Raw genomic sequence first — 26,703 nt, 5'->3', positions numbered from 1 at the left:
CTGTCATTAGTAACGCTCTTCGTACAACATATGCTAATTTGCTCGCTCAAAAATACCAAATCGCGGGATATATCCGAATCATCCCTCGGGAAAAGAAGGGGGGAGGGAGGTAACCCGCGATCACGCTCTGGGGGCTGGTAACGCATGAATTACTATAGTCGAGTGCCGCAGATAAAGGGCCACATTCGCGCCGGCGTACGGAATCGGTGTGGAGCGGATTAGGCAGATTAAACAGATTAAGCCGAAGCAGTAGGGACCGTTTGCCTGCCTCTCGCACAGGGGGATCGTTCAAACCCCACAGCCGTATCAACGTCAACGCCCCAAACTTCGCGATAAGGAGCCACTTCGGCAAAGACGAAGTGCCACGTCGTGACTGTCTGTGCGAGCGTGTACACGTGTGAAATCCCGACCTCGCGATTGTACATCATTGCAATCGTCGGTGTATTTCTTGATGTTGCACGATTTACGAATTTATGAATATTACATTCTTGTTAGAACACCGTCACAGTACTGTTCAATCTTTAAATAATATTTGAATTATGCAAAGTAAGCAAAAAGTGCAATATCAGATTGCAAGAATTAGTACAATATTTTAAAAACAACGTTGGACTGCTGCATGATTTTTTTTTTACGTAATAAGATTCCTCTAATTACTCTGTATATAAAAATATAAGATGGAATTATCGAAAAATTCGTAGTTCACGAGATATCTTATACTTATATTGAACTATCCCAGAATAAAGTATAAAAGTGTTTCGTGAACTATTGATCTTTCGATAACTCCATCTTAATACTTTTATATGCAGAATAATTAGAAGAATCAAGTTATATAAAAAATTAAATAATCCCATTGAATGAATGACCTTTATATAATTTAAAAAAATTAATTTTACCATTATTTGTCCTCCTACAAACTATACAACTTTTGAATGAAATGTTTATTCTCAAATGTCTCGTTTTCAAGATATTTAACCAATCCGATACTTTTGGCTCATCCCGCAGATAACGCACACTGTTTGAACAATCTTCAGATATAAATTGCGAGAAATAGTTTTTTCGCCAATAATTCGAGATTTTTTTTACGTTATAAAAAGATGTTTTCGTTATAATCTTACCTCCGATATCACGAGTATACTAAAAATTGGATTTTGGTTAGGGATAAAATGGTGGAATACATTGGCGTATCTGAAGAAAATGCCGAGCACGCAATCGACGGGGCAAACATCAAGGGTGTGCCTTCGAAAGCGTCGACTACGTGTTTGGCTCCTTCGAACGCGTAAAGAGAGCCACGATTACTTTTCCGCTCGCGCTATCGTGAATGTATACAAATGTGTAATAATCCGTATGCAGCACGTGCAACTTATTGCTCATACACAGATTTATGTAGAGAAAAAAAAGACAAACACATCTTGGTTATAAAATAATAATGATAAAACAAGGTTTACAAGAAACATATGTATAAAAAAAATTCAAATGATAAGAAACTGTTCGCTTTTGAAGAAAATTGCAAAGTTACTGAAAAGAAAAGGTTTGTAACTCAAGTATGTTACTTTGTTACTTTCAAAGATGCAGAAACATTGTTATTTTTCAAGTCAAAAGAATATTTCGAAAGGAGACTAAGCAGACCCGCTTCTGCGAAAGACTCGAATCTTACGCACTCACGTAATCAGATGCGAAAAGCGTAAAGTAAAAAACCGGAGTCGACCGATGAAGTTACCTCGGCTGTCTCCAACCCTGGCGGAAACGCAAGAATTTATAACTGGTGACGCATTATAAGTCTTGCGAGAGTGTGGAGATTTATTTTCGACGGCCGCGTTTTTACGCCCGCGGGCGTTTCTGGCGTGGGAGTTGGAAAGAAGTCACGTCGCGTACTTAGGATAAACTTTCGTTTCGTTGGACGAGGCTTTGCCATAGTTCTGGGAAAGTATCGTAGCTGTATACAAGCCGATACCTGCGAATTGTGCGGAATACTTTCGACCTGGTTTTCAAAGTGGCATGAGAATAAGACGAAGAGATACCGAGAGCGCGGCCGCACGATTTATACGAAATCAATAAACGATAATGGCACTCGAGCTAGACAGCTAAAATGAATAGAGTAAATAAAATCTCCGACTTTTGGTTAAAGAAAAATCGATAATTGTTTTATCTGGGGACTGCGTAGATTCGAAGTAAAAGTCGCGATTTGAAATTGATACAGGGAAAAAAATGTTTTTTAATAAAACGTTGGTTATCGGGATAAAACTGAAGAAATATTACACTTCTCGTTTTTATGTAATTTACTCTATGCGTTATCACACATAAAGTAAATAAGAGACCAACTTCAAACTAGCGGAGACCCTTATTAATGTTCGAAAGATTATAAAAGAGAGGAATAAGAAATGGAGAGATGCAAATCTTGAATATAGAAGATAAAAATGTAAAATGTGAAGGAGCAATTTCTTTTCAATTTTTCATAAACGAATATCTCCTTAATTCAACAAGAAAAGACTTGTATTGTTCTCTCAGTTCTTCCATTATTAATACATTATATGTCTGGTAATAAGAAAATCACAGTATATTAATATTGAATGGGTTTTCGAAATTTAAAACTGAGATAAACACCAAAGGCAAATGAGAGTAACGACACGGTTATAATTGTGTAAATTAAAATGAGTTGTACAAACTTTACATCCTTTACTCTAGATAATTTTAAACGTTTCGACTCTCTTTGGAGTCAACGCGCATATTACGGAATTCCATATAGTCAATCATTCACCCTCAGTCCTACATGGAAGAGTCACTAATAAATTGCCAAATACCAAGTGGCATCCTTCAATTGTAACTAACATTATACGTCGAACAATAGTAACAATCTAAGGTATATTTTTTTCTCTCCTTGAAATTTCTAATTCTAACGAAATTTTTCTCCGCAGAAAATTACATTAGTAAATTTGTAAGGATTAGCACGTTAACGCGCATACACAGAGCACGTACCACAGAACGAATTGTATTCATTAAATGGAAAACCGATCGGAAAATCGTTACCGCAGCGAAACAGTATCGTGCGCGCAACGCGATGCATTTCGGAATCGTTGCAACTTTGACATATCCATATCAACAATGTTTCCTGCAAATAACTCTTTTCACCGCGCCGTCGTATTCACACGTCCGGCATGTATGAGCCGCGTGAAATATGCTCCGTCGATATATACGCGTATATCGAAGGGAGAGCTACTCCCTCTCTAACGAAGCAAAAATTTATGGACTCCGTGGAATTTAGCTCTCCGTTTCATCGGCTCGTGGAGCATGCTCGCCGTCGCCGCGGCTGCTGCAACAGTTGCAGCAACTTCACTTCAAAGCTGGCGGCGCGGAATCAAAATTGGAGCTTGCGATGGCGAGCTCTTTATCGATCGGCCGCGTACAGACGTACGCGCGCAGACTGGTGCAAGACATGAGAACGTATTGCATTGTTAAACGTTCGTTCCAACGATAAAAAAAAAATTGCTATCCCGCGCGGCGCACTTATTGTCGCCGACACGCGAGCGAGAGCGCTCCTCCGTCGTCGATGACTTTCATTGTTGAAATCCACGGCAGGGACAGTGATAAACGAGCACGATGAATGCATGGCGACCGCTTTTCGAGAGCTCGCTCTCACAGGTCGCGAGAAAAGAACGAGTTGAATACCGTGCGTGTCGGAAAAATCCGACGCGTTATTTATGATTTAATCCGTTGTGGCTGAAACTACCTCTTTCCCTCCCTCCCCCTTCTCCCCCTAAAATTTCTTTTTTGACATTGACCGAAGATAGAAATCTAAATAGGAGCTGGGTTATTTTTATAAGTAAGTTAAATGGCCCAATTATCGACAGTGTCATGTGAAAATTCACTCTTAACGAATGTGTTAATTATATTATACAAAATTATATTTAATATTATTTGAATTATTGAAGAGTCTATTGTTATAACATTTTATTAAAAATTAAACTTTAATTTTCCAATTTAAAGCAATTCTATTTAAATTATAAAAGTTTTGATTTTCGACCAAATGACGTTCATTCTTACTAAAAAATGCAAGGAGAAGCAGTTATGGAAATAAATAATTATTTTGTTTAGCGGAATAAGTCGTTAAAACTATTTTATTTAATAAAACAGACTTGAAAATCATTTAATTTATCTTGCGTGTCTGTAAAATTATGTATTATATATTCCGAGCATCAGGTTGTGTGCAGAGTTATTCTTCCAACTTGCAATTATGTGCTTGCAAGTTAATATTAGCTTACAAGAATATCTAAGGATTAAGATTAAACGGGTTTCTAAGTAAATTTTTATTTCCACTTTGTTTGACTTTATTAATGACTGTTCTCCGAGTCACGCGATAGCGAAACTTTGTAAAGTCTGAGAAATTCTAGAGACTTAAGTTACAGCTTAATCCGTACCTTCGCGTAAACCAAAAATCTCATTAGCCATTGGTACTGATTATCTAACAGCGACAAAGACGTGCTTAATACTTCTGCCTTCCTATAAAAATCAAGTTGGTCTCGATTCCGCGAAAGTTGCGAATCCCGGGATATTCTAATAATATCCCGATGTAGCAGGCGAGATCGCGGGATAGATGCAGAAGTTTAAAATCCTAAGCGGCAGTTTCGATATCAATAACCTCGGAAATCGAGTTTCGGGTCGCATTATCGAGCTTAGCATGGGATCATCCCTGCGGGATCGCGCGATCGCGTGCAAAGTGTTATTGGAAATTACGATTTTGATTCAATAACCCGCCGACCCGCTTACAAAATTCACCATTGTGATTTCGACAAAACGATTCTGAAGCGGATTAGTGATAATAACGCGACGCGATATCATTCTACCTCTGGGACAGGAGGGGCGGGAGAGGATAAATTCGTAGATCCAACTGATACGCGTGATTTGATACTGGTATTAAAATCGGTTGTGGATAATCGCATCTATTAAACAAAGTGTATTCAACATGTATATTCGTGTGCACATCCTCTGTAATGTATCTATTATATTAACTGATAACATATAATGTACAGTTGCAATTCTTGGAAATAGACAAGAGTATAGATTTATAATAATAATAATAACATATTTATTATATATGTACAGCCATACAGAGGAGAGATGGGAGAGGAGCTACTAATATTTACTATTATTATTTTATTAAATACTTGACTCGTTATATTTAACAAATTAGATAAATTGCAGTTTAGACTTTACTACGGCTATGTGATATAATAGACAAACAAAATAGTTTAATTATTTTCTTTTATTATAATTATTTTCTAAAATATCATTTCTGATCTCGATGATGTATACTACGATTAACGAAATGTGTTAATATATGCATAATAACTACCTATATTTAGATCCGTTTTTAAATGTCATTTGCACTCAATAATGGATTTTTCGTTTTAGCATGCACAATCGCGCATTCGACACATCGTGGTTCACAAATCATCGTAGTGATGATAAGCACCGCCAATAATTTATTGACGGACGTTATCGATGAGCCGACACCTTGCAAATATAATTATACCAATACCGATGACCATTTCGACGAATGACATTTAGAAAATCAGATACAAATATTCCGGAACAATTTCAGCTTTAATAACCATTTTCAGCAATTATATTCGGCTTCAGTGTACTGTTTTTTTAATAAAATGTAATAGAAACGTAACAAATAATACATCCTAATTAACTGGAACCCAGTTAAATTGAAAAAAAAAGAAAAAAACAAAATACTAAATAAAGCTCGACTATGCTCATAAATATACAGTACAGTGTAAAATAAAAAAATGCTGGTAATCAGACCGTCGTGCAAACTTCATGACAGAATAAATGCCATGTGAAATTCATATTTATTAAATTATTAATTGCTTAAACTCATAATTGAAAACTGCATAATAAATTGGGGCGTTCACCGTCCGTAAGATTGTCACGTGCGCGTCTATTCAGAATACGCAATATAAACTATTTAACGAAGGCAATTCGTTAACAATTAAACTACACAAACTGTGTCGAGCGTTATTAGAAAAATAACTACAATTTCTGCGAGACTCGCCGCTTGACCATGATTTCGGTCTGCATAACACTACTACGAAAACAACAGTTATCGGATAAATTTATACCTTAGTAATTTCACTATGGCACGGAACTGGGACTTTATTAAATTACTCTAATTACGCTAACGTGTAATGGAAAGCTACATTATGGACAAGGAAGTGACGTATGCAAAATTCTCGAATGCACGAGTTACGCGCGGATGGGAAATTTAATGATAAACTGGAGATGATTTGCTCGATGCAGTGTAGTATAGATTGTAACAATTAAATCTCAATGCTAGAGTTTCTTCGATTATTACGTACTAAAAAATAAAAAAAAAATCCAAGAAATTTCAAGTATTGATAAACAAATTTAAATCAAAATCATATATCAATATTTGATATTATTGTCATGTATTAATGTTAAATATTATAACGAAAACTTTATAAAAAACATTTCATAGAGATTTTATAAACGTCTAAAATTATACCTTGTCCAAACTACAGCGTAAGAAAAGGAGGTAAAAAATAAAAAAGATAAATGGCAAATATCGTTCGAATATACATTTGAAAAAATTGCAGAATTATTAAAAACTCGAATTTAAAGAATTACAGACTGCATATACAATCCGTTGACACAGACTTTAACATCGTTATTCAATTATGAGCTTGGCGAATTTATATATGGTGGTTTAGCACGTGCACGTGTCAATCTGGAAATTCCCTTCCCTCCTGGATCAGTTTTCCAGTTTCCAATTTCGTGAAATTCGTTGACCGCCTCTGCCGTCGGCTGTTTCGATCGGCTATACCGCCGCCCACGTTGCAATTTGTCACGGTTCTCTAACCATCGACGTACTAACCAACGCGGTGGTTACGAGGAAAGCAGTTTCCTATCCCCTATCCAAACGCGAAACTCTACTTGTTTCTCATCCCCCTTCTCTCTCTCTCTCTCTCTCCCTCCTCCTCTCTCTCTCCCTCTCACCGTCGGCAAGTAAACGATGTAAAATTAGCGACAATTATTAAATTACAGTGCCGGCCACCGGCTGCTAATTACCGCGGACCCCACTGGTATTAACAGATTTTATGTCGGGCAAATCCGATTAATGGGAACTGTCGAGCAATCGATGCGCCGATAGCGAGGAGAAGCTCGTTTCCCTGCTAACGATCGCAATTAATTGTAATTGGCGATAACGGGGAATATTTACAAAAATAATGTCTGCGTTATGTAACAACAAAACTTTTTAATGTCAGTATTAGAGAAAGAATTGTCCAGCATGAACTAATTGTAGTAAAACTAAAGTTTGGTGAAACTATTACCGAAAAAAATATCCTCGTTTAATTTAATAGTTAGTAATTTTCTTGAAATTAAGTATATTTTCTTAATTTTATTCAATTTGTTTTCGATGCTTCATTAGCTTCATTAGCTTCATAACAAATTAAGAAATATAATAAATCTATAAAATTCATAAATGAAAATTGCATTTCAAGTTAGTTCGACGAAAAACGCTAGTGGGTTTAATTCTACGTGACATCCCATTAATGCATTTCAAGAATAGTTCATCAGTGCAATCTCTTCAGAGCTGGCGCTCTTATTACCATTTCTCTTTGCTGCACTATCCGCAGGGTGCAAGTGATACACATTTTCCTCTCTCGTTCTGCCTCTGTTCTAACGCTCTACCCAAAACCGCAAGGTGATATAGGGGTAGCTTTACGGTGTAGCGCTCGTCTCTGCAGAATAGCATGGAACACGTTCTGCCTTGCGTTGCACACGCACCCCAGTGCACGCAAAAAGACCCTGAATGCGAGATGAATTACTGATTTTGCGCGCAATCATAATCCACGTATTCGTTATCAAATGTGATGGAGCCGTAAGATCGATTATTTGCAAAAGCAACGTATCCGATTTTAATGATCACGATAATGGTCATTAATTTGTTTTAATTTAAATTTAAATTTTTAAAAATTACAGAATTTAAGTATGAAGAATAAAGTTTAAAATACTAAATTACGGAAGATAACAGGAAATCAAGTTTGAAAAAGGAAAGGTTGGCACAAGAATTAAAATCTTATTTTTCTCGAGCTCGGTATTTTTGGACTTAATGATATTAAATGATCGCAAATCAATCATTCGTATTTATATCGAATTATGCAGTTCTATAAAAGCAATTTCTATAAAAGCTTTGATTATTTCAAGCTCATTAATAACGTTCGTTAGTGATTAATAAGAGCGTATAATTGATGGGGAAATGCTCGCCGTTATTTATTTCATCTTGCAAAAGTATTTGAAAGAAATTAAAATTCCCCGTGTGCAATGGACAATAATTAAATGCATGTAACAGTAAAAAAAAAGTAATCTTTCCATCTTCCTCACCTGCGTGATAAAAAATTCTTTATAATGAACGATATGTAGAAACATTCAACATATGAGGAATTTATCGATAAGTATTATAAACATTATACACGTAATGAATATGTAAAATGATTATGCATATCGTTATCGTGCATCACGAGCGTATTGCGATAATTCTGATCGATTTAAACGTTTAATTATTTCGCGAATGTCAGTAATTACAAGCGCTGTTGTACTTACGTAATGTCGTTTCCGTCGTAATTATGCATTTACTATTGTGAACGATATACCAGCATTGTTAATAACTCGGCATTCATTGTGACAAACGATAATCGAGGCCCTAAGAGACGAAGTTTATCGACCCTTTTGTTGCATGCGGTGCATGCATGCGTGAGAACACGGTCTCGTTGTGCTAACGTATTACTTTACAATATCTTTAACATACTTTGAATATATTATAAAAATATAAGAGGGATGATATACATACATACATGAAATATAGCTTGATACATTAGCCTTATAAATGTAAAATATTGAAATTTTTTATTATAACACGTATTTGCATTTAATTTAATCTTTCATTAGTAATTAATAAAGGCGTATAATTTATATGCGTATTTGCATTTACTTTTTATCTATTTTATTTACGCTTACTTTTTATCAGTAGCAATTAAACTGCCCGAAGCTCGCAAAGGGAACATCAAAGTTAATTATTATTATTATTATTATTACACACATACTCGATTATATTAAATAAAGGGTATAAAAAATTTATTTTATGTAATAATGAATGAAACTTAATTTTAAATGTTACATGAATAAATAATGTTAGAAGGTAGAATCGAGTAAGCGGATCAAGCGAGGTATTTGCCTGTGTTTGCAAAAAGTGTTGCGACGTACCACTAAAAATTAACGCCAGAAGTGTGCAGCACTTTTATCGCGTTCCCTTATTTTTCACGAAAATGGGTAACCCTCTTATCGGCCTTCGACCTACTTTGCCTTATTTAATTGGACATCCTTGCCTCCCTCCTGTCGTTGCTCGCCCATCGCCGCGGCCAACATGTCCCTTGATTGTTATAAACTAAAATTTAGAGTCCGCCATTTCGTCATTCTCGCTCTAAATAAACAAAAAGTGATAACACCACGGAATTTACACCGGCGCAGTCGAGTCGGACGTGCGCTAGAGTGCAAACATTTATTTGCGTGCACGTGCGTGCGTGCGGCGGCGCGCATCCGCGGCTCTCGCAAGGACAGATATCGCTTGTCGGCATGCTGCGATAGCCAACGACGTGGCCAACGGCGTCGGGTAATTCAGAGAGAAATAGTAGATGCGCAGCAGCGTCACCAGCGGACCTCAGTGACCGCAGATTTACGAGCGTCACACTGCTCGCCGCAACGTAAAATTAGAGCGCTTCCGGAAATGCGTTTGACCCCTTCCCAAAATGTCAACCCATGGAGTCTCTGTCCTCATCGAACGAGAGCGACGATTTAACCAGCGTCATTTTAAATCAGCTTAACTCCCACGGGACGAATCTCGAAGGTGGCAAAGAGAGAACGAGGCAAATCCTGCCGATTGATTTTCCTACTGCTACGTCTCCGTGTAAAAGACAAAATATAATTGAAATATATATTATACAACTTTTGAGAGGATAAATTATTAAGTGTTCCTATTACACGATGTCATTAAATAGGAAAACGAGCCGAGTTGGCGAGTTCTAAAGGAACGGATTTTATATACGGCACCTTTTCGCAGATTCTAATTATAATGCTTCTTTTCATAAACGGAAGATGATGAGAAGTAAGCAAATGAAAGATCAACGGGAGACGTATACACTTAGTCAATGTCATTATAAACCAACTTGTTGGCGCCAAACACCTTTGGAAGCTCCTGGTTTCAATTATGACTCGTTAGTCGAAACTACGTAAGAGACTAGACTGGCAGCGGGCGAAACATTGTTTCTCGAAGCGCGCGCGCGACGGCATGGCATCGGTAATTAATAATTTACATAATACATATTTACGGTAGCGTGGCGTTGTAAGTCCGACAACCCTTCTGCAAGTCCGCGAGTGACGACGATGGCGGATACGGCAACGGCGCGTAAAGTTTACAGAATTAATTTACACCGGGCCGCGCTCACGAACAACGGTTACTGCGGGTATTTCACCCTGGCGCGGCGAGCCGCGCCACGTTGCGTCGCCTATGCTATATGCAACAACGGTTGTCCCGTGCTGTTCACTCCTGCCATGAATGAATGACGAGGTGATCCTCGAAACGACGCACACACGGTAGTCGAGGAAGCGAGGGTGAGCATCTGCGCGACGCTCCATCCGCAGAGTTACAACGCCATTCTGTAAGTATGAGCACTTGAAAAGCCGACGACTGCCGTTACTCGGCAGCGGGCTTTATGCAGCGTAAGTGCAGCAACGCGGGGATGCAACTCGCGATCGACTCAGACTGAGAAAGTTTATAGCTACGCCGCGTCTTAACCCCCTCCGACCGTTCATGAGTGAAATTACAACGCGACGGTAGCTCGAAATTAAAACCGTTTAGTGATGGATCGTCTCTCCTCGTCGACACGGCGTGCTCGAAATGCGCTTAATGCACTCGCAGCTTCATCCGTTGTAATTCCTTGCAAAGGTGACGATAACGTCGTTGTGCAACGTCAGTTCGAAAATTTAATATTGATCGACGATCGTCAATCCTTATCATCAATCCTAATCATTCATCTAATATATCAAATCTATAATCAAGTGACTAACGGGCGCTATTCCTGTTTTTCGCTATCCGAGATCTCGCCCGATCTACGCGAAAATCCTTTTCCACTGGTTTGAAACCGGTTTGAAAACCGATTAGCCGACATTCCAATTCACGTAGGGAAATCACCGGGAAAGGCCAATTAGTCGCACGACTAAGAGGAGACTAATGAGTGCGCATTACCAGCTAGGTCGTCCGACAAACGTTGAGCGATTTAACGCAAGTTACATAGGGAACATGCGAACGCGAATAGTTTAAACTTACAAACCGAATCCTCGCGCGACCGCCAATTCGCGGACGCGGAACGACAAGCGGGCCGCTCTATTTGGCCTCGCGTGAAGACCCATCCGGAATTGCCCGGTGTTATCACGAACGATATAGGGGCATTGCCGCTATACAAACATTAACCAGGTCGCGTAACAGGGAACTTAAAGCGGAAAGTTTTATCCTTTATTTTAAACAACGTCTGCAAAGGACAGAAATTGGATACACCGAAATGTAATTCCAACTTGAGTTTAGATAAAATTGGAAGTGTTTGACGCTCTAATGTAAAATGTTTCATAACGAATCAAACTTGTCATGAATTAATGTTAATAACAAATTATTACAGCTTTCAAGCTCGTGATAAAATATTTCATGTAATTTTCCCCTTACTTCATTTATTTCCTCAGATTTCCACTACCACTCCTCTTCTATTTGCTTCAGCTTCTTTATTTCTTCCTTCTTACGTCTGCTTTCATTTCTTCATTTTACGTTTCCTTCTACTTTCCTTCATTCCCTTTTTCTCTTTATGAGCTTAAAGAACTCTTGACATCAGTCGCTAAATTACAATACCGCATTAACAAAAATCGTCGCCAGCATTTGCACAGAAGGGTCAGTGGACAATGGCCGTGCCTAACGGATCTCAGGACTAAAGTTAATTTTATCAAGGCTGTTTTTTTGAACAAACGGCCGTGCCAATTTTAGTGGCTTGGCACAAACACAAACGCGAGACGCGATACACCACGTCAACTAAATCGAACGAACCGCGCAATCAAACCATGCTTCCGATAAGCGACTGAGCGGAACTTCTCGAACTTTAATGCGAAAACACAATGAAAGGTCCTATCATACAATCGATATGATAAAAGTTTCTCTCAAATTTCACGATATGCGCGAATATGTAAAATTGTCGAAGACGAGCCAGATTATCCTGGAAATATCGTGATGAAAGATCTTACTTTAATAGTAATCCAAATTATTTCATATTACAACAGTCTTTAACATTGAAATAGCCTCGGATTATGTTATGCAGAAACGTCGAAAATGCGACAATTCGCATATTCATTGCATAATATTGCAATAAAATTTATAATATAATTTAAGAAACTTGATAGATTTTATAAAAATATCGATTTGATCTTTATAATCATTGCAAATATGTGTATATAATGAATGTAAAATATTCTACAATAGCTTTCTTTTATGAAAATATAAAAATTTATTACAGTTACATAAACTGATAAAAAAAATTTTTGTCTGTATTATTCATTTCTCAATTATTTCTTTCTTTTTGCCACTAAACGTTATTGCTTAAGTAAAAATATAAAATGCTGATAAGATACAAATTATGCAACTGATCTTCTCTACACACTGAAAATGGTAAAACGTCTCGCTTTAAAAATGCAAATGCTAAAAAGTCGCGACAAAAGAAGTATTATAATGAAATTTTATCATAAAATGTCATGGAAAAACTTACAGTTTTCTTCTTTATCATAAATTAATTATGTCACTGTTCTCCGTACATGCATCGCGAACACGCAAATGTAAGCATTGAATGTCAACTTGTCTCGCAAGTCCTCAACATCTTGCAAAATGAATTAATGAATATTACTTCGCAGATTAACATTGGTCCGTATTTTCAGGTCGCGTGATTCAGCGTAATTATATATTCCCAGTATGACTGTACGATGACGTGATGTCTAAACACGATGCATAGAACTTTGCGCAGTTACCCGAGGTCTGAGACGGGTAACGTAGAACCAGGGAGAGAGACGAAGTCATGGAGTCACAGCGCTGTTTGCGAAGTAATAACGCCGCTAACTCAAATGCTATTCTATGGCTACAAACGTTGGCTACATACGCGCAAATTATCGATGCACGTATATTTACAATGCATCAAAATGCAAACTGCAGAAATCTGATATAATCGCCAACACATATGAGTCTTAATGTGACAACGAGAAGCAGTTAAACGAAACTTGGCGTATTTTTAAAAGTCTTTGAAGCAACGAGAGCAAGATCTTCATTAATTTTCTGAGATACACGCGCAGAGACAATGCAAGTATGTAAATTAAATAATAAAGGAATTGTAAAAATATAAAGTAACTGCATATTTAATTAAAACTTTTTCAAAATAAATATAAATAAAAGTAAGACCTAAAAATATAAATTTGGTCGAGAAAAAAAAAGAGAAGTTTCCAACCAATCGTGATACTCGATGTGACCGTGGGGGACGATTCACGCGAATAAAAACTGATCGCGCAAATTTATGCGATTTGTTTGTGTTTGTCGAGTAAATAACGAATACCCTTCGTCGCACCATTGCATTCAGTCCTAACAGATATATTGATCCTGTAAGCGTGTCCCACGCGCGTGTGTGCGTGTATGAGAATGTGTAGATTAGGTTTCGGGCGACATGGGGCGCTAATGAACGGCGGGTGTCGTTTGCACGCGAGGGGGATTCCGGAGAAAATTTTCAAATTTGTGTTTACACCCTCCAGTCGGGCCAGTGCCAACCCTTGTTGCACCGACTGCTCTCGGCTTCGCGACTCCCTCTCATCCATGAGCCTGCGACATCTGACTCCGTGGCAAATGAACGTACAAATATATACCTACGTAAATAGCGACGAGATTTATCCCACGGCACTGCCCCTCGTCATTCTCCCTATACAGTTCCTGCACTCATTTTATCTACCCCCGTTCCTATCATTCTTGTATGCTCTCTCACACGCAGATTTATTATCTCTTTGTTTAATCTTACTAAGTACCTACAGATTATGTCCTTTCTTTCTTTGTTTTTTTATTAAAGGAGAAGCGCCGTTGCATAACAGCAGGCTACTAGACGAACTTTCATAAGAAATCACTAGAATTCGTCATCTAATAATAGAGAGGGCCATTAGACTTAGAAAGGTCATAATACCATTTCTCTCTATTCTCTATTATATATCTTATATAATATTTTTTGTAATATAATATTTTTTGTATGCAATTATTTTGATATATACACAAGCGTGTTTGTTTATTCTAATCTATCATTCAAAGATTTGTTTTTTGAATTCTTTTTCCTCTCATTCTGCATCGCATTATTCTTGTCAACGGGGCTATCTTTCTCTTTTCACCATTACCTCCCTCCACCTAATTCTTCTCCCCTCCCCGCCCCCCTCATCCCTTGCACTTTCCTCGCAGCTTCAAAATCACCTGCGCGCGAGTTAGTTTCCCAGAGTGCACTTTCTGTATTCGACAATTCGAAATGCACGGACGTCGAGTTTCGCGGGAATCGCACGAGAGTGAGAGATGTAACTTTGGCTGTCGTTACGATTTCAATTCTACGCTTCGAACCACCACGAATCGCTCGCTGACTGCGGACGGGTCCATGACGGAAGCGACATGCGGATACAAACGAGAATGAGTGCCGCGAGCGGAGTGTGTATAATGCGAATTGCAGGGAAGAGAGCATTACTAGAAATACAGGAAGAGACGAGATTTTCGTGTTGTACGCCGCAAAATCACGATACGTTCCGCATTGCGAAATGTCACGTGAACGATTTCTAGAAAAAACAGAGCATACGATTATCGCGATGGAAGTCGAAGAGTGAATCAAACATTTGCTTTATAACAATCTATTGCTAAATTCAAAGATAAATCTGTGATGAGTGATGGAAATCGAAATCTACGAGTCAAATACAGAACGCACAACGGGGAAAAAAGGGTTTTCTTCATTTTCAAGTGCGGCGCATTTATTTAATATCTAGTAAAACACAACGCGCGTTCACAGAATCCTCATGGATAGTTAATGGAAAAGCGTAATGTGCTCGCTGCAAACTCTTTATCTCGTACAGCGACGTTTGATTTATGCACGCGAGAAACGATGGCGCGAGCATTACATGATGCGAGCGAACGTTTCTTTGCAGTTACAGCGGCAATTTGTTACAGCGTCACAGCGGTAATGTGCGTAATTTTACATAGTCGGTGTGCCAAGTTTATTAATACTCTGGACGATAACAAACGCACCACGTACGTTCTCTCGCACCGGTGATATTAGAGTGTAGCGAGCAAATATTTTACAAGCGTATGAATGCTTAGCATGCATATATTAAAATGTGAAAAAAAAATACTGTCGTTGTACATACTAACAAATAAACTCAGTTTAGAAACGTCTCAATAAATTGGAAGGGTCAAAATACACTTTCGTTAAAATATTCTTCCTTAAGGAAAGAGCCTTAATCGCCTGTTTCTTTCTCAACTGTCTACAGTGGGTCACTCGAAAGTAGGGATCAAATTACGCTTTTGACTCAATCAGCCAAGAAACGCGGTCGCTCACGATCGGAAAGCTCCATCCGGATAGAAAGCGATGACCGTCGACCGCGATATCGTGTCACCTGAGAAAAAAAACCGCGTAAAAACGGCGGGACAGACATAAAGGCGACACAGGCGTGTTCGACGCCACGCACTAATACGCAGCGAATGGTTCACGCAACCGTTACATCAAGCTCGATATTACCTCGACGGTACAGTGTATGCCCAGGGTAATTTCCACGGTTATGTGGGTGGGTTTGTTTTGGCTAGGGTAATATCGCCCCTTTGCAAGCTCTCTTGCCTCTCCTACCGAGGGGTTCTCTCTCGTATCCACCGGTCGCGGTTTTTGTCCCTGCGGCCATCCCTCCCTGTTTGGCTGCAGAAAGGAACGAGAGGCGCCGAGACAACGCGCTCGTGAAAAATGTATCCGCCGCGAATCGAACCCTCACCGCTAAAAACCGCTAACCTCCCGACGAAAAAGTTATTACGCAGACAAAACACGCTGCCGGCTGGACTTTGTTTGAGCGGCTCTTTCCCTCCGTGCGCGCGATGGGATGCTTTTTCAAAAACGCCATCTCCAAACAAGAGGGATAAAGAGACTTGGCGTGAAACAGCAGCGATTTCAGAAAAATATTATAAACGTACTGCATGCATTGGAAAATGGCCGTTCTATATTTCTGTTCGTATTTATATGGAGTAACATATAATCAGTTTCACTCCGCAAAATAAGTTATTTTTAACTGCGTGTGTATGTAAAAGTCAAGTTGTACTAACTACGCTGATCATTTTTCTTTCGTTAGCGCAATTTATTTTATGTAAAAAAAGGAGAGAGAGAACAAATTATTGGTTTTTCATCTCGTACGATCTTTTCATATTCGTAAAAAAAAACAATGAATTTGTCATTTGCGGAATTAAACTATTTTTTTCTTTTTAATGGAGCAACTTTAACGATATTATTTCAACATTTTACTGCTGACAAATTCAGACTATTTCTCTAAACGATGGCAACTCGCCGTGATTGCTAGCCTTTTCAATTAGATCCGCAAATCCTCTTTGATTCGAATTGCACTGCCGCTGATTTACCCGGATCATAAACGTTTTGACCATTGCGGCAGGCGTCATGCAGATGCCAATCATTACTAATTGCTGACATCGTTATGGTCGAATATTCGAAAAGTCAATGGAGAAACAAAAGTATACGAAAGAGGCAGAATGGAAAATAGAATAGTTATTTGTTCACAGATGAGCAGATTTCTATTGTTTCAATGACGTATAGCAATTAGCAGTGTAATTAATGTAGCCACTAAAATTATTATAATTTCGACGAGTTCAAATCTGTATGCCACAGACACATAAGTGATATTTAACATTTGCCCATTAAAATAAACACTAAATTCAGTCGTTGAAAGGCACAATGAGATATAAATTGCATTTTCACATTTCGGCAAGCAAAAGAATTTTTTAAAAGTATTTTATGTACATAGGCGCAGACATTTTTCGAGAAAAGGAAAAAAATGTAAATTAACGTCACGCCACAAAATAATTAACCCTTTGTTCTCGGCGGGTTGTCGAGTAACTTTACAAATTTTTTATATTTTTGCCTTTATAATAACCTACAAAAGAAAGTCTTAACCACACAGAAAATTAGTTTTGAGCATCATTAAAAGGAGAAATCTCTCGATTATAAAATCATATAAAGTCGTACAATATTTTATGGAAGTGATCAAAAATATATCTCGAGAAATTAATTATTGAAGTTACTATCGACAATTTCATTCTCCACGATTATGTCAAAATATGAATAAATGACTAAGTTAAATAATCGATAATTCACGGATGGCACGAATTACGAAGTGACAAATGACACGTTTTTTCATTATACTCGTGATCAGGATATGCGTACAAAAAATACATTTCGTATTGCGCTTAATAATTGGTAGCAATCTCAACGTTCGATATTCTCGAAGAGGGCGTACGTTATCGTCGATTAATTGGGAGACCACGTCAGGGGTTTCAAGGGGTTATTAATTGGACTATTATTAATTCAGCAGGCTCCTCGCGAGTTCTCTCTTGAACCCTCGATGCGAGAGGTCGCGGATCGTAGGTACAGCAGTTAGTGTATTCGATTATAGTTTATTATTAAAGTGGCGCACTTCATTTATCGCAAAGAGCATTTACCCTGTCCTTATTATAACATTTATCTTTATATAATGTCTTTTTCTATCTCTTTTTCGTAAAAGTTTTATAATTAACATTTCTCTTGTATAGTCCTCGTTTAAAAATTAAATAGACTTATGATAAATTTAGAAAACGAATAAAATTTATATATTTTATTATATTCTATTTTTTCATGACTATAAATAAAGAAAACTAAAAATAAAAATAAAATATTCAGATTCAGATTTATTTTATATTAAATATTATATAGCTGCATATATTGTTATACGAAAATATGGTGGAATAATACAATTCTATTTCACATTTTAATCTACATTCTTAATATTAAATGATATTATTGCACATCATATATTTTTATTTCATTTTATTTAAACAAATAATTTCTATACTTATAAAAATTTTATTGTTTGCAAATCAATCGTGATATTAAAAAAATAAATCGGGAAATATTTGAGTTACAAAAAACTTTTCATACTGTTTATTATTGTTTTACCAAAGCAACATAGCAAGCCGAGTTGAGAAATAACATTTACGTAACGTGCTACCTAGTTTGCATCTACCTTATTGATTTAGCTCTCCATCCACATCACGAATAGAATCAACGCTACCGTCGTGGGGATTTTACAAAATAATTACCGAAACATGATTAGAAGCTATCGCTCGACGCGCGACATTTAATTAGACAATAATTAACGCTTGCTCCAATTTCAAAGTCCTCACAGCACAAGCAAGCAGATGAAGCTATTGAAGTATTCATTGATTAATAACAACTTTCATAGCAAAATGAATACAAAGGAAGAATATTATTTCTCTATTTATTCGAATATTAAAAATATTATCAATATTTTCAAGAAGAAAATACACCGAAAAAGCATAACTTCTTTTGCAGAATTATATAAAATTAATTATTATTAAATATAATAATAATGCTTTTTAGTAATACAATATTTAATAAAATTATTTATTTGTCTATTGAATAAAATATATCAAATGATTAAAATAAATTTAACTGTGTATCGCTCATGAGATATAATATATTAGTTCGATAGAAATCTCATTATAATTCAAAAAGCAAGCTACGTATGCTCCACTAAAACTTTTATTATAATAGCAATGATTATGAATTCTTTTTGATATCCACTCAGCAAAATAAAAGATATATTCATTGCTTTTTATCTGCGATTACGACTCTTACAATTTTTATTAACCAAAAGAAAATCAATAAATTATTAATTTATTCGGGAGGCGAGCACGACTATAAGCTTCATAAAAAATAAATGTTGGACGTTATAAAATAGTGACATGAATAAAAGTGTCTTAAAATGCTCATTAATAAAAATAGTAAAATACGTAGTAAAACTTTTTTTTTTAGTAGAGCTGCTTGTAAAAAACACATGGAAATTATATAGAGTCACATTTGTTATTCCACAATTTAAATAAATTTTGAAAAACATTCTACTTGACGTAAAATCTCAAAAATTTCATTCTTTATGGCTTTTAAATACTTTTTAGGATATAAACTTAATCGAGAGCTTAATGTATTTCACTTAAGTACAAAATAGTCTATTCGCGCGCTTGCAAAATGCCGTTTTTCTGTAACGAAGTAAGTGCAGGAGTTCGTCGTTCCGAAAATTCCAGCGAAAAATAAAAACGAGTCGGACTAAAGGGCAAACGGAGAAAAACGGCGGAGTGTTGCCCGGCAAAGCACCATAAAGTCTCATTGGCTTTAATTCGGTCGTACCCCGCTGGCCACTGGGGGTGATTAATCGTAACGTTACTGCAACACGAAAGCACCTTACCACCAATCATTCCCTACGATGCTTTAGAAAGAAAGTCGACAATGTTGCTTAATGCGTTCTCGCCTAATTGGTTATATTTGTCTCCCCGGAAGAAATAAAATGAATATTTTATGAGATACGCGCATACTAATAATTTGTTTTCAAAATAAAGAGAATAATTAATTGTTAAAAAAATTTCTATAAATTATATGTATCAAGATAAGTTTCCGTCGAAAGAAATCTCAGTCTAATTCCGGGGAAGGGTAACTACTACAAATATCTGTATTTTCATTTATTAAAATTCATCGTAAAGGAAAGGAAAGGCTTTCGGTTTATGGCGATAAAAAATTCAGTCACTTTTAAAAGGAAAGGAAGAAGGTCGGTCAATGTTTAATCTTTAAATAGAACAGGATGTACATTCTTATGCCTCCCGTTGTATATCTTATTAAATCTTAGAAGTTCTTAAGATCCGTCTTTAATTTTTTATTAAATCCACTTGAAATTGCTGAAGAAATCCGTAAATGAAAGTGCACTTGAGAACATATCCATCTCCACGTATAAAAATTATGATATTTCTTATTATTAGATGAAAGCAACAAAAAAAATGTGTAATGTTTATCTCTGAAAGCTGTATTTTATTAATAAGTCAATTTGATTTCGATTTCCGACAGAAATTATATCTATATCTGAAAATGGGGAAAACACGTGAAACGGTAAAACATGTAAAATAATTTTCGCTACATCATTTACAAAATCGAAAAAGCTTCGAGCTTCATGCACGGTTGCAAATAAATATGGCAAATACTCGGAAATGAAGTACTCCTCTTAAATCCGTTCACTGGTGTTTAAAAGCGAAAAGTATATTATTCTCTGAACATAACATAATCCACCGCGCGCGTGTAGGTCAGGTGAAACGAAATGAAACGTTTATGAATTCTCGAAGAGCACGTTTATTTCCCTTCATAAATATGCATGTCCCGCGATATTTCACGGTGCAGAAAACCGGCGCTATATATACAGTTTTTTTCATTCGATCGGTGTCGGACCGTTGATTGAAAGCGTTCCCGATGTGTTGCTGTTTCAGCTGCGCGAGTACACCCTGACCGAATCGTATCACGAAGACGAAGTCGAGGTGGAATTCGTCAGTAATGACAATCTGCAAGCGAACAGCGAAGCTCCCAGAGGAATCGATCCGAACAGGGACCTAAATGAGGCCATAGCCGAGGAACGAAGGGAAATGGACACCCAGAGATACAGGTAACGTTTCCTCCACTTCCACTGTCGGTTTTTTTTTTTCATCTTTCTCCTCGTCCGGACGAACTTTTTATTTCGTTTTTTTTTGTGAACTACTGGCAGTGGAAAGTCACGCTTTTTACCGCGTATTTGGCAAGTGGACTTTAAAATCAAAGAACCTTTTTCTTCTTCCTTCTACGTGCTTGCATTCCGTTGTCAAATTTGTGCAAATTCGGATAGGTCAATCGAATCGATCGAGAAACTTGAGAGAAGCTATTGAAAAGAAATTAGTTTACTCAAATATAAGATATTTTTGACGTCGCGTAAATTAATAAATAATTTACATGTATGTGTTTTACAATTTGCATAATTCAAAATAAAAAAAAAAGAGGGAGAAATTGTTAGGCGAGTAATTTTCACTACTTCTAACGCGTATTTATTACTTCAATTATTATAATAAAAGTCTTTTATGATGAGGCATCTCTCACATTAATTTTCTTTCTGTATCTTCTTAAGATACTCTGATTGAAAAGGGATACACAAAAACACTATCTCATAAACTTATACATTATAAGAACGAAAGTCCGAATAAAAATTCCAAAGTTGAAATCGTTCGTTAATCCTAGCTACCTAATACTTTTTCTTCAAGTTTTAATTCCTCTGGGACATCATCCAGAAGCTCTTAAGCTCGGCGATACAGTAGATAGTAAACGCCTCTTTTGCGAGGATGAGAGAGAGTCACATAAGTGACAAGTATGTATTCAATGGGTGCATCCGCGTCGAACATGTTCCATCCGGGAGAAACTACGATCGTCTACATATCGGTATCGAATTTTGGAAATGGTATCACCGCTCGAAAGCTATCCCCGTGTACTCCTCTTCATGTTGCTTTCTTTTTCGAAGAAAAGAGAAGCAAACGTGCGCAGAAAATCATAAAATTCGATGGCAAAGTGATGTAAAATATTAAATCAACTTTCTTGCAACAAAATTCAAAGTGACAATATCTAAGCGCGCTGTTGTCACACACAGTTGTCAAAGACAAGTCCACGCATATGTAAACCCCCGAGAAAAAAGGTTCATACTTTAGAAAACGATTATTATGAATAAGATTCTTTTAAACATATATGCTCAGTTTTAAATAATTTGCAAGCAATTGAAAAATCTGCAAAAATATAAAAAGAGAATAAAGCAAATTGCAAGCGTTCCCATTTCGAATGCTAGAAAATAATGAATTATTTTGTAAAAATTGTAATAAACTTTTGAGAATTCCATCTGCATTTTGTAATTTGCTTGCAACACATTCACAGAGAATTTTTTTCTTTGCAATGACCAATACTGTCATCTACTGAAGTATTGACCTTTCCTTCCGGGACGCTCTTGCTTTCTTCTCACTTTATGAAAGGCCCCGAGACTAGATCCGTCCAGCCTTTCGCCACTCTCTTTTATGACACAAACTGGGATCCTTCTTCTTCTGCCTTCCAGCAGTGTCCCTTCATACCCTTACGAGATTTCTCGTCCGTCCCTCTAGCATGAACCTTCTCGCTCTATTTCTCTCTTTAACTTTTACGATGGAGAACTCGAGCGAAGGGTCGCATGAAGATCGCGAGTCTTTTTCTCACGACGGCGCTGGCGTCCTTACTCGACACTCAGAAAAATCGCCAGACTTGCCCCGTGACATTTGACAATTCCGTATGACGTTTACGCGATAATAAAACGAAAACGTCCTGATACGTCCTCAGAAGAAAATGCATCTGTTGGAAACACGAATTTCTACTTTCTCCATATCGCCCCGACAACATCTCTCAAGTCTCTGCTTTCAATTAGTTCTAATAAAATTGCCTACTTTTTATTCCTAATACACACGGTGAGGTGCAAACTGTGAATTACTGCTAGCATCGTTCGCCCCAATTGCACGGGAATAAAAGTTTAAAGAGAATTTATGGGGATGTTTTAAGACTACTTTTCTGTGACGTAGAAATAAAATGTTCGTAATACCAAATTCAAAATAAAATATCTCATTTAACAGTTCATAAAATAATAAATGAATAAAGTAATAAAATAATCATATCGATACCGCATTATCGATTCAAGATATAAAATTTGTATGATTTACTAATAGCTCGATTTAACAATGTAATTTAATAATAATCACTATACAATTTTAACTAAAATCTAATTAACCTAATTAAAATAATTATAATTAACTCTCTTCTCTCTAAATTTTTTTACAAAAATTTTAAATAAAGTTTCAATGCTTTTCAATATAGATTCAATTATATAAAAAAATAATTGTAACTTCTGTTTAATAATTTTGTATAATATTATTTTTAAAGGAAAACAGTTGATATATACAAAAGATATAATTTGCGCTTGAAAAAGGAAAGTTAATTGATGGCCACAGAATATATATTGTACATGACGAAAGTAATATTCTCTTTCGTTTTGTTTATTGAATGGAAAAGCCAACTGAAGCCACCCTCGAGCCACAAATGCAATTTATCGCGAAACGCAGCTAGTCAGATTGGGTACGATGCAGCCGACATTGAATATCAATAACGATATTACGCATCCGCAGAAGTCGTATGATCCTTGTCAGTACATGTCGATTCAAATACGAATTTATTACTTTGTTATAATATTATATTCTATACATGATAACGTCTTGCTCATAGATAAAAAAAACTTTGCAACGTTTACACGTATACAAGCATATATATTTTTATATCCTTATATAATAATCGCAGCGATAATTTGAAATGGCAAAACGGTATCTCTTTAAGAATCAGCAAATAAATGAGAATAAATAATTAGTATCGCATTTTAATTTATATATTGTTTATTACATCGTAAAATATAATAAACAATATATCAATTAAATCAAATTTGTTACGAAAAATAACACCTCAGCCAGAGATCGAACTTGAGATCTCCCTGGAACTTTCGGGAACAAATGTCTTAGCAACGTCGATCACTAAGGTATGTGGTGATACTTTTCGCAATTATTTATATTATTTACCTTAAAGTTGCTCCGTTGAGGCCCGACGCCTCTCCTAGACCTCCTCCTCCTCTCAGCTCCAGATTGACGGTTTGCTCCTTCTGTTGCACTCGCGGAACACTCGCGAAAAATAACTAAAATTACGCCCGTGGACTAATTAAGTCTATAAAAGTCTTTCGAATACATTAGTCCAGTTACTTTACACGGCACTCCCGGAACAAACGCGCGACGCGACGAACCGGCTGCGGTTCGTTTATTTTATTAAAAATCGGCGACGACAGGTGTTGGCTTCTACTCGACGTTGAATTTATATTTTGAAGTCTATCTGTAAAAGACGATTAAAATATCGATTGAATAATAGGTCAAATATGTTACACACTCTATACATGTTATAAATATTTTATTAAGTATAAATCTAACGTAATACATAAATAATCATGTTTCAACATAACATGTAGATGTAATGTTGAAATTTATAGCACAATCCTGCTACAAACGTTAGATTATTTTTATATTCAACATAATCAGATTTCTTAATCTAAGAAAACGATTTAATTAAGTTTAATAGTATTATTAAATAATGACTTTTTGTAAAATTATTATCTGAATGTGAAAATATAATACAAAATTATAAAATAATAAATATATGTATTACTTAAGGTAATATATATATTTTTGCAAAAATAAATATTTTTATTTAAACAAAAAAAAAACAAATGCTTCCATCAAAATATATTTTTAAAAAATGTTTTTCATTAAAAAAAATTTTTCTTTCAATGCACAGTTCTAAATACAATTTTTTTCCTTTAATTGGGTTCTTAAAACGCTACTAAAGTTCAATAAAAAGCTTTTCAATAGCCAACAGCTTTTTCGCATTGCGTATCGCATTCGGGACAGTTGGATACACATACGTTTGATATCCGATGGCTTATTACGATATTACTTTTCGCGGACGTCCTGATTCGCGACAATTTCTGCGATACGTATAGCGTATCCGGCGGTTCGCCGTAATATCCGGCCGGAGCTCGCGGTAATGTCAGGCCGACGGAAAACATCGACACTATATACGACGGCGAGAAACGTACGAGAGGAGCCTGAAAATAACGTTATAACGCACCGCTCCCCGTTATATCGTCTCTCGCGTTTTATACTTGTTTTACTTCATCGGGGCGGACATGCTGGGCGAGATTTTCATGACCTCCAATTTCGATCAAGTTGTCCGACAAAATTGGGAAAATAGAGGAGACATTTTTCTCGGCAAGCTGATCGAACGTTACGAAATATTACAGATGGTGAAAAAATATTTATATGTTGGAAAAAGTAACGACTCCGAAAAGACTTGCTTCGAAAAGATCGAAAAAATCTTTTTTTTTTTTATTGGTATACTACTCTTTAATATACTGTCGCCCATTGCGACAATTTGCTAAACAAATGATACCGCGCATTTTAATTGATTACTTTATCAAATAAAGCTACAGTGAAAATTCCATTCATGTTGTTTTTTAACTCGTTTCGATATAAATGCAATTAAAATAAAATTCAAACCGATATTTAAAAGGAAATAATATAAAACCCGATATTCTCTTTAATATTTCTAATTATATTAATCTGATATTATTAATAATTATTTCAGAATTTAAAGCATCTTCAAATCACTAGATATTTTTATTGTGAAAAAATCGATTCTCTTCGATCAAAAAATCTACCGACAAAAGATTAGTGGGTTCAGGGCATCTAGTATTTATTTTCGTGTTTCTCTCTATATCGCAAAATAACGGAGGTACAATAATTGATGTGTTAACCAGACGAAGCTATACAAGAGGCCACAAATGCCTCGCGGGGCGATCAAATCGATACACACGATCGGCGGCTGATCGCATACACTTTGCGTGAAGACCGACCGCGTTCGCTTTATAGGCCTCTCGTATACTTATCCATCCAATATCCGCCTGACGCGTTTGGTTCTGCCAAGATCGATAAAGCTTACGTTCGATGACATTCGAGATCGATCTATGTAGCCCACCCATCCCCTTCCGCACGCCGGGTAGCCAATCTCTTTGAAACGTTACCGCAGATTCGATTCCATTCAACGCTATCTGGCCACTCGGCAAGGAGCGATCGTCGTTTCTGGTAATTGCTATTGTGCCTTCGAGGCTGTCACTGATACCGCTGCTGCCTCACTTTAGGACGAGACCCTCCGATTTTTCTATTTTCCTGCTCTTCGTCTTAACAGATTAAATCTTACGACCGGATCATCCTGGTCATTTCCTAGTCCGGGACTCGTGGACGAAGGTCATTTCGTTGGAACAACGCGGCCACGACATATTTCATTATCGAACAGCCATTGAGTTGATTTCTTCGCGGCCAAGTATTAATTTTACGGGAAGCACAGAATGTAATAAATAAAATTGTGTATCTGTTTGTGTTACATCTCTGTAGGATTGTCTTGAAAATTGCAGAGAATTGAATTTTGTTATGAAGAAATATATCTCTGTATTTCATTGCGAATTTTATTCGATACGTATACAACAGAGTGATAATGGAAGAATAATAATGTCTTTCTGCAATTATTGTGCGTCTTCACACGCAAATCGATTTTGGATATCCCAAAAAGTAACATCGATATGTAACCGTAACTGCGAATTAGCGGTAAAAGGTAAATCTCGTTCAGCAATATTTCAATTTACCTAAAAGTTTTTACGCCCGAAGCCACATATTGTCCGCTTTTTGGTATAGTGTATTCAGGTTATTACATTACAGTCTTTTCATGAAAATAATTCGTGACTGTTTCGATAAAAATTTCTATTAACAAAACAATATGA

At 36.6% G+C, this 26,703-nt stretch overlaps 1 protein-coding gene across 1 annotated transcript in view; it reads left to right on the top strand.

Annotated features, from left to right (window-relative positions):
* LOC105199317 overlaps window positions 1-26,703 on the top strand; it is a 176,289-nt gene that overhangs the window by 137,617 nt on the left and 11,969 nt on the right. The window contains exon 5 of the mRNA XM_011166348.3: window positions 20,738-20,910. Coding sequence (XP_011164650.1) covers window positions 20,738-20,910 — 173 coding nt within the window. The remainder of the gene's footprint in view (window positions 1-20,737; window positions 20,911-26,703) is intronic.

This window comes from Solenopsis invicta, chromosome 16 (genome assembly GCF_016802725.1).
Source record: "Solenopsis invicta isolate M01_SB chromosome 16, UNIL_Sinv_3.0, whole genome shotgun sequence".
NCBI classification, from domain to species: domain Eukaryota; kingdom Metazoa; phylum Arthropoda; class Insecta; order Hymenoptera; family Formicidae; genus Solenopsis; species Solenopsis invicta.
This window is presented reverse-complemented; position numbering and strand designations above follow the sequence as displayed.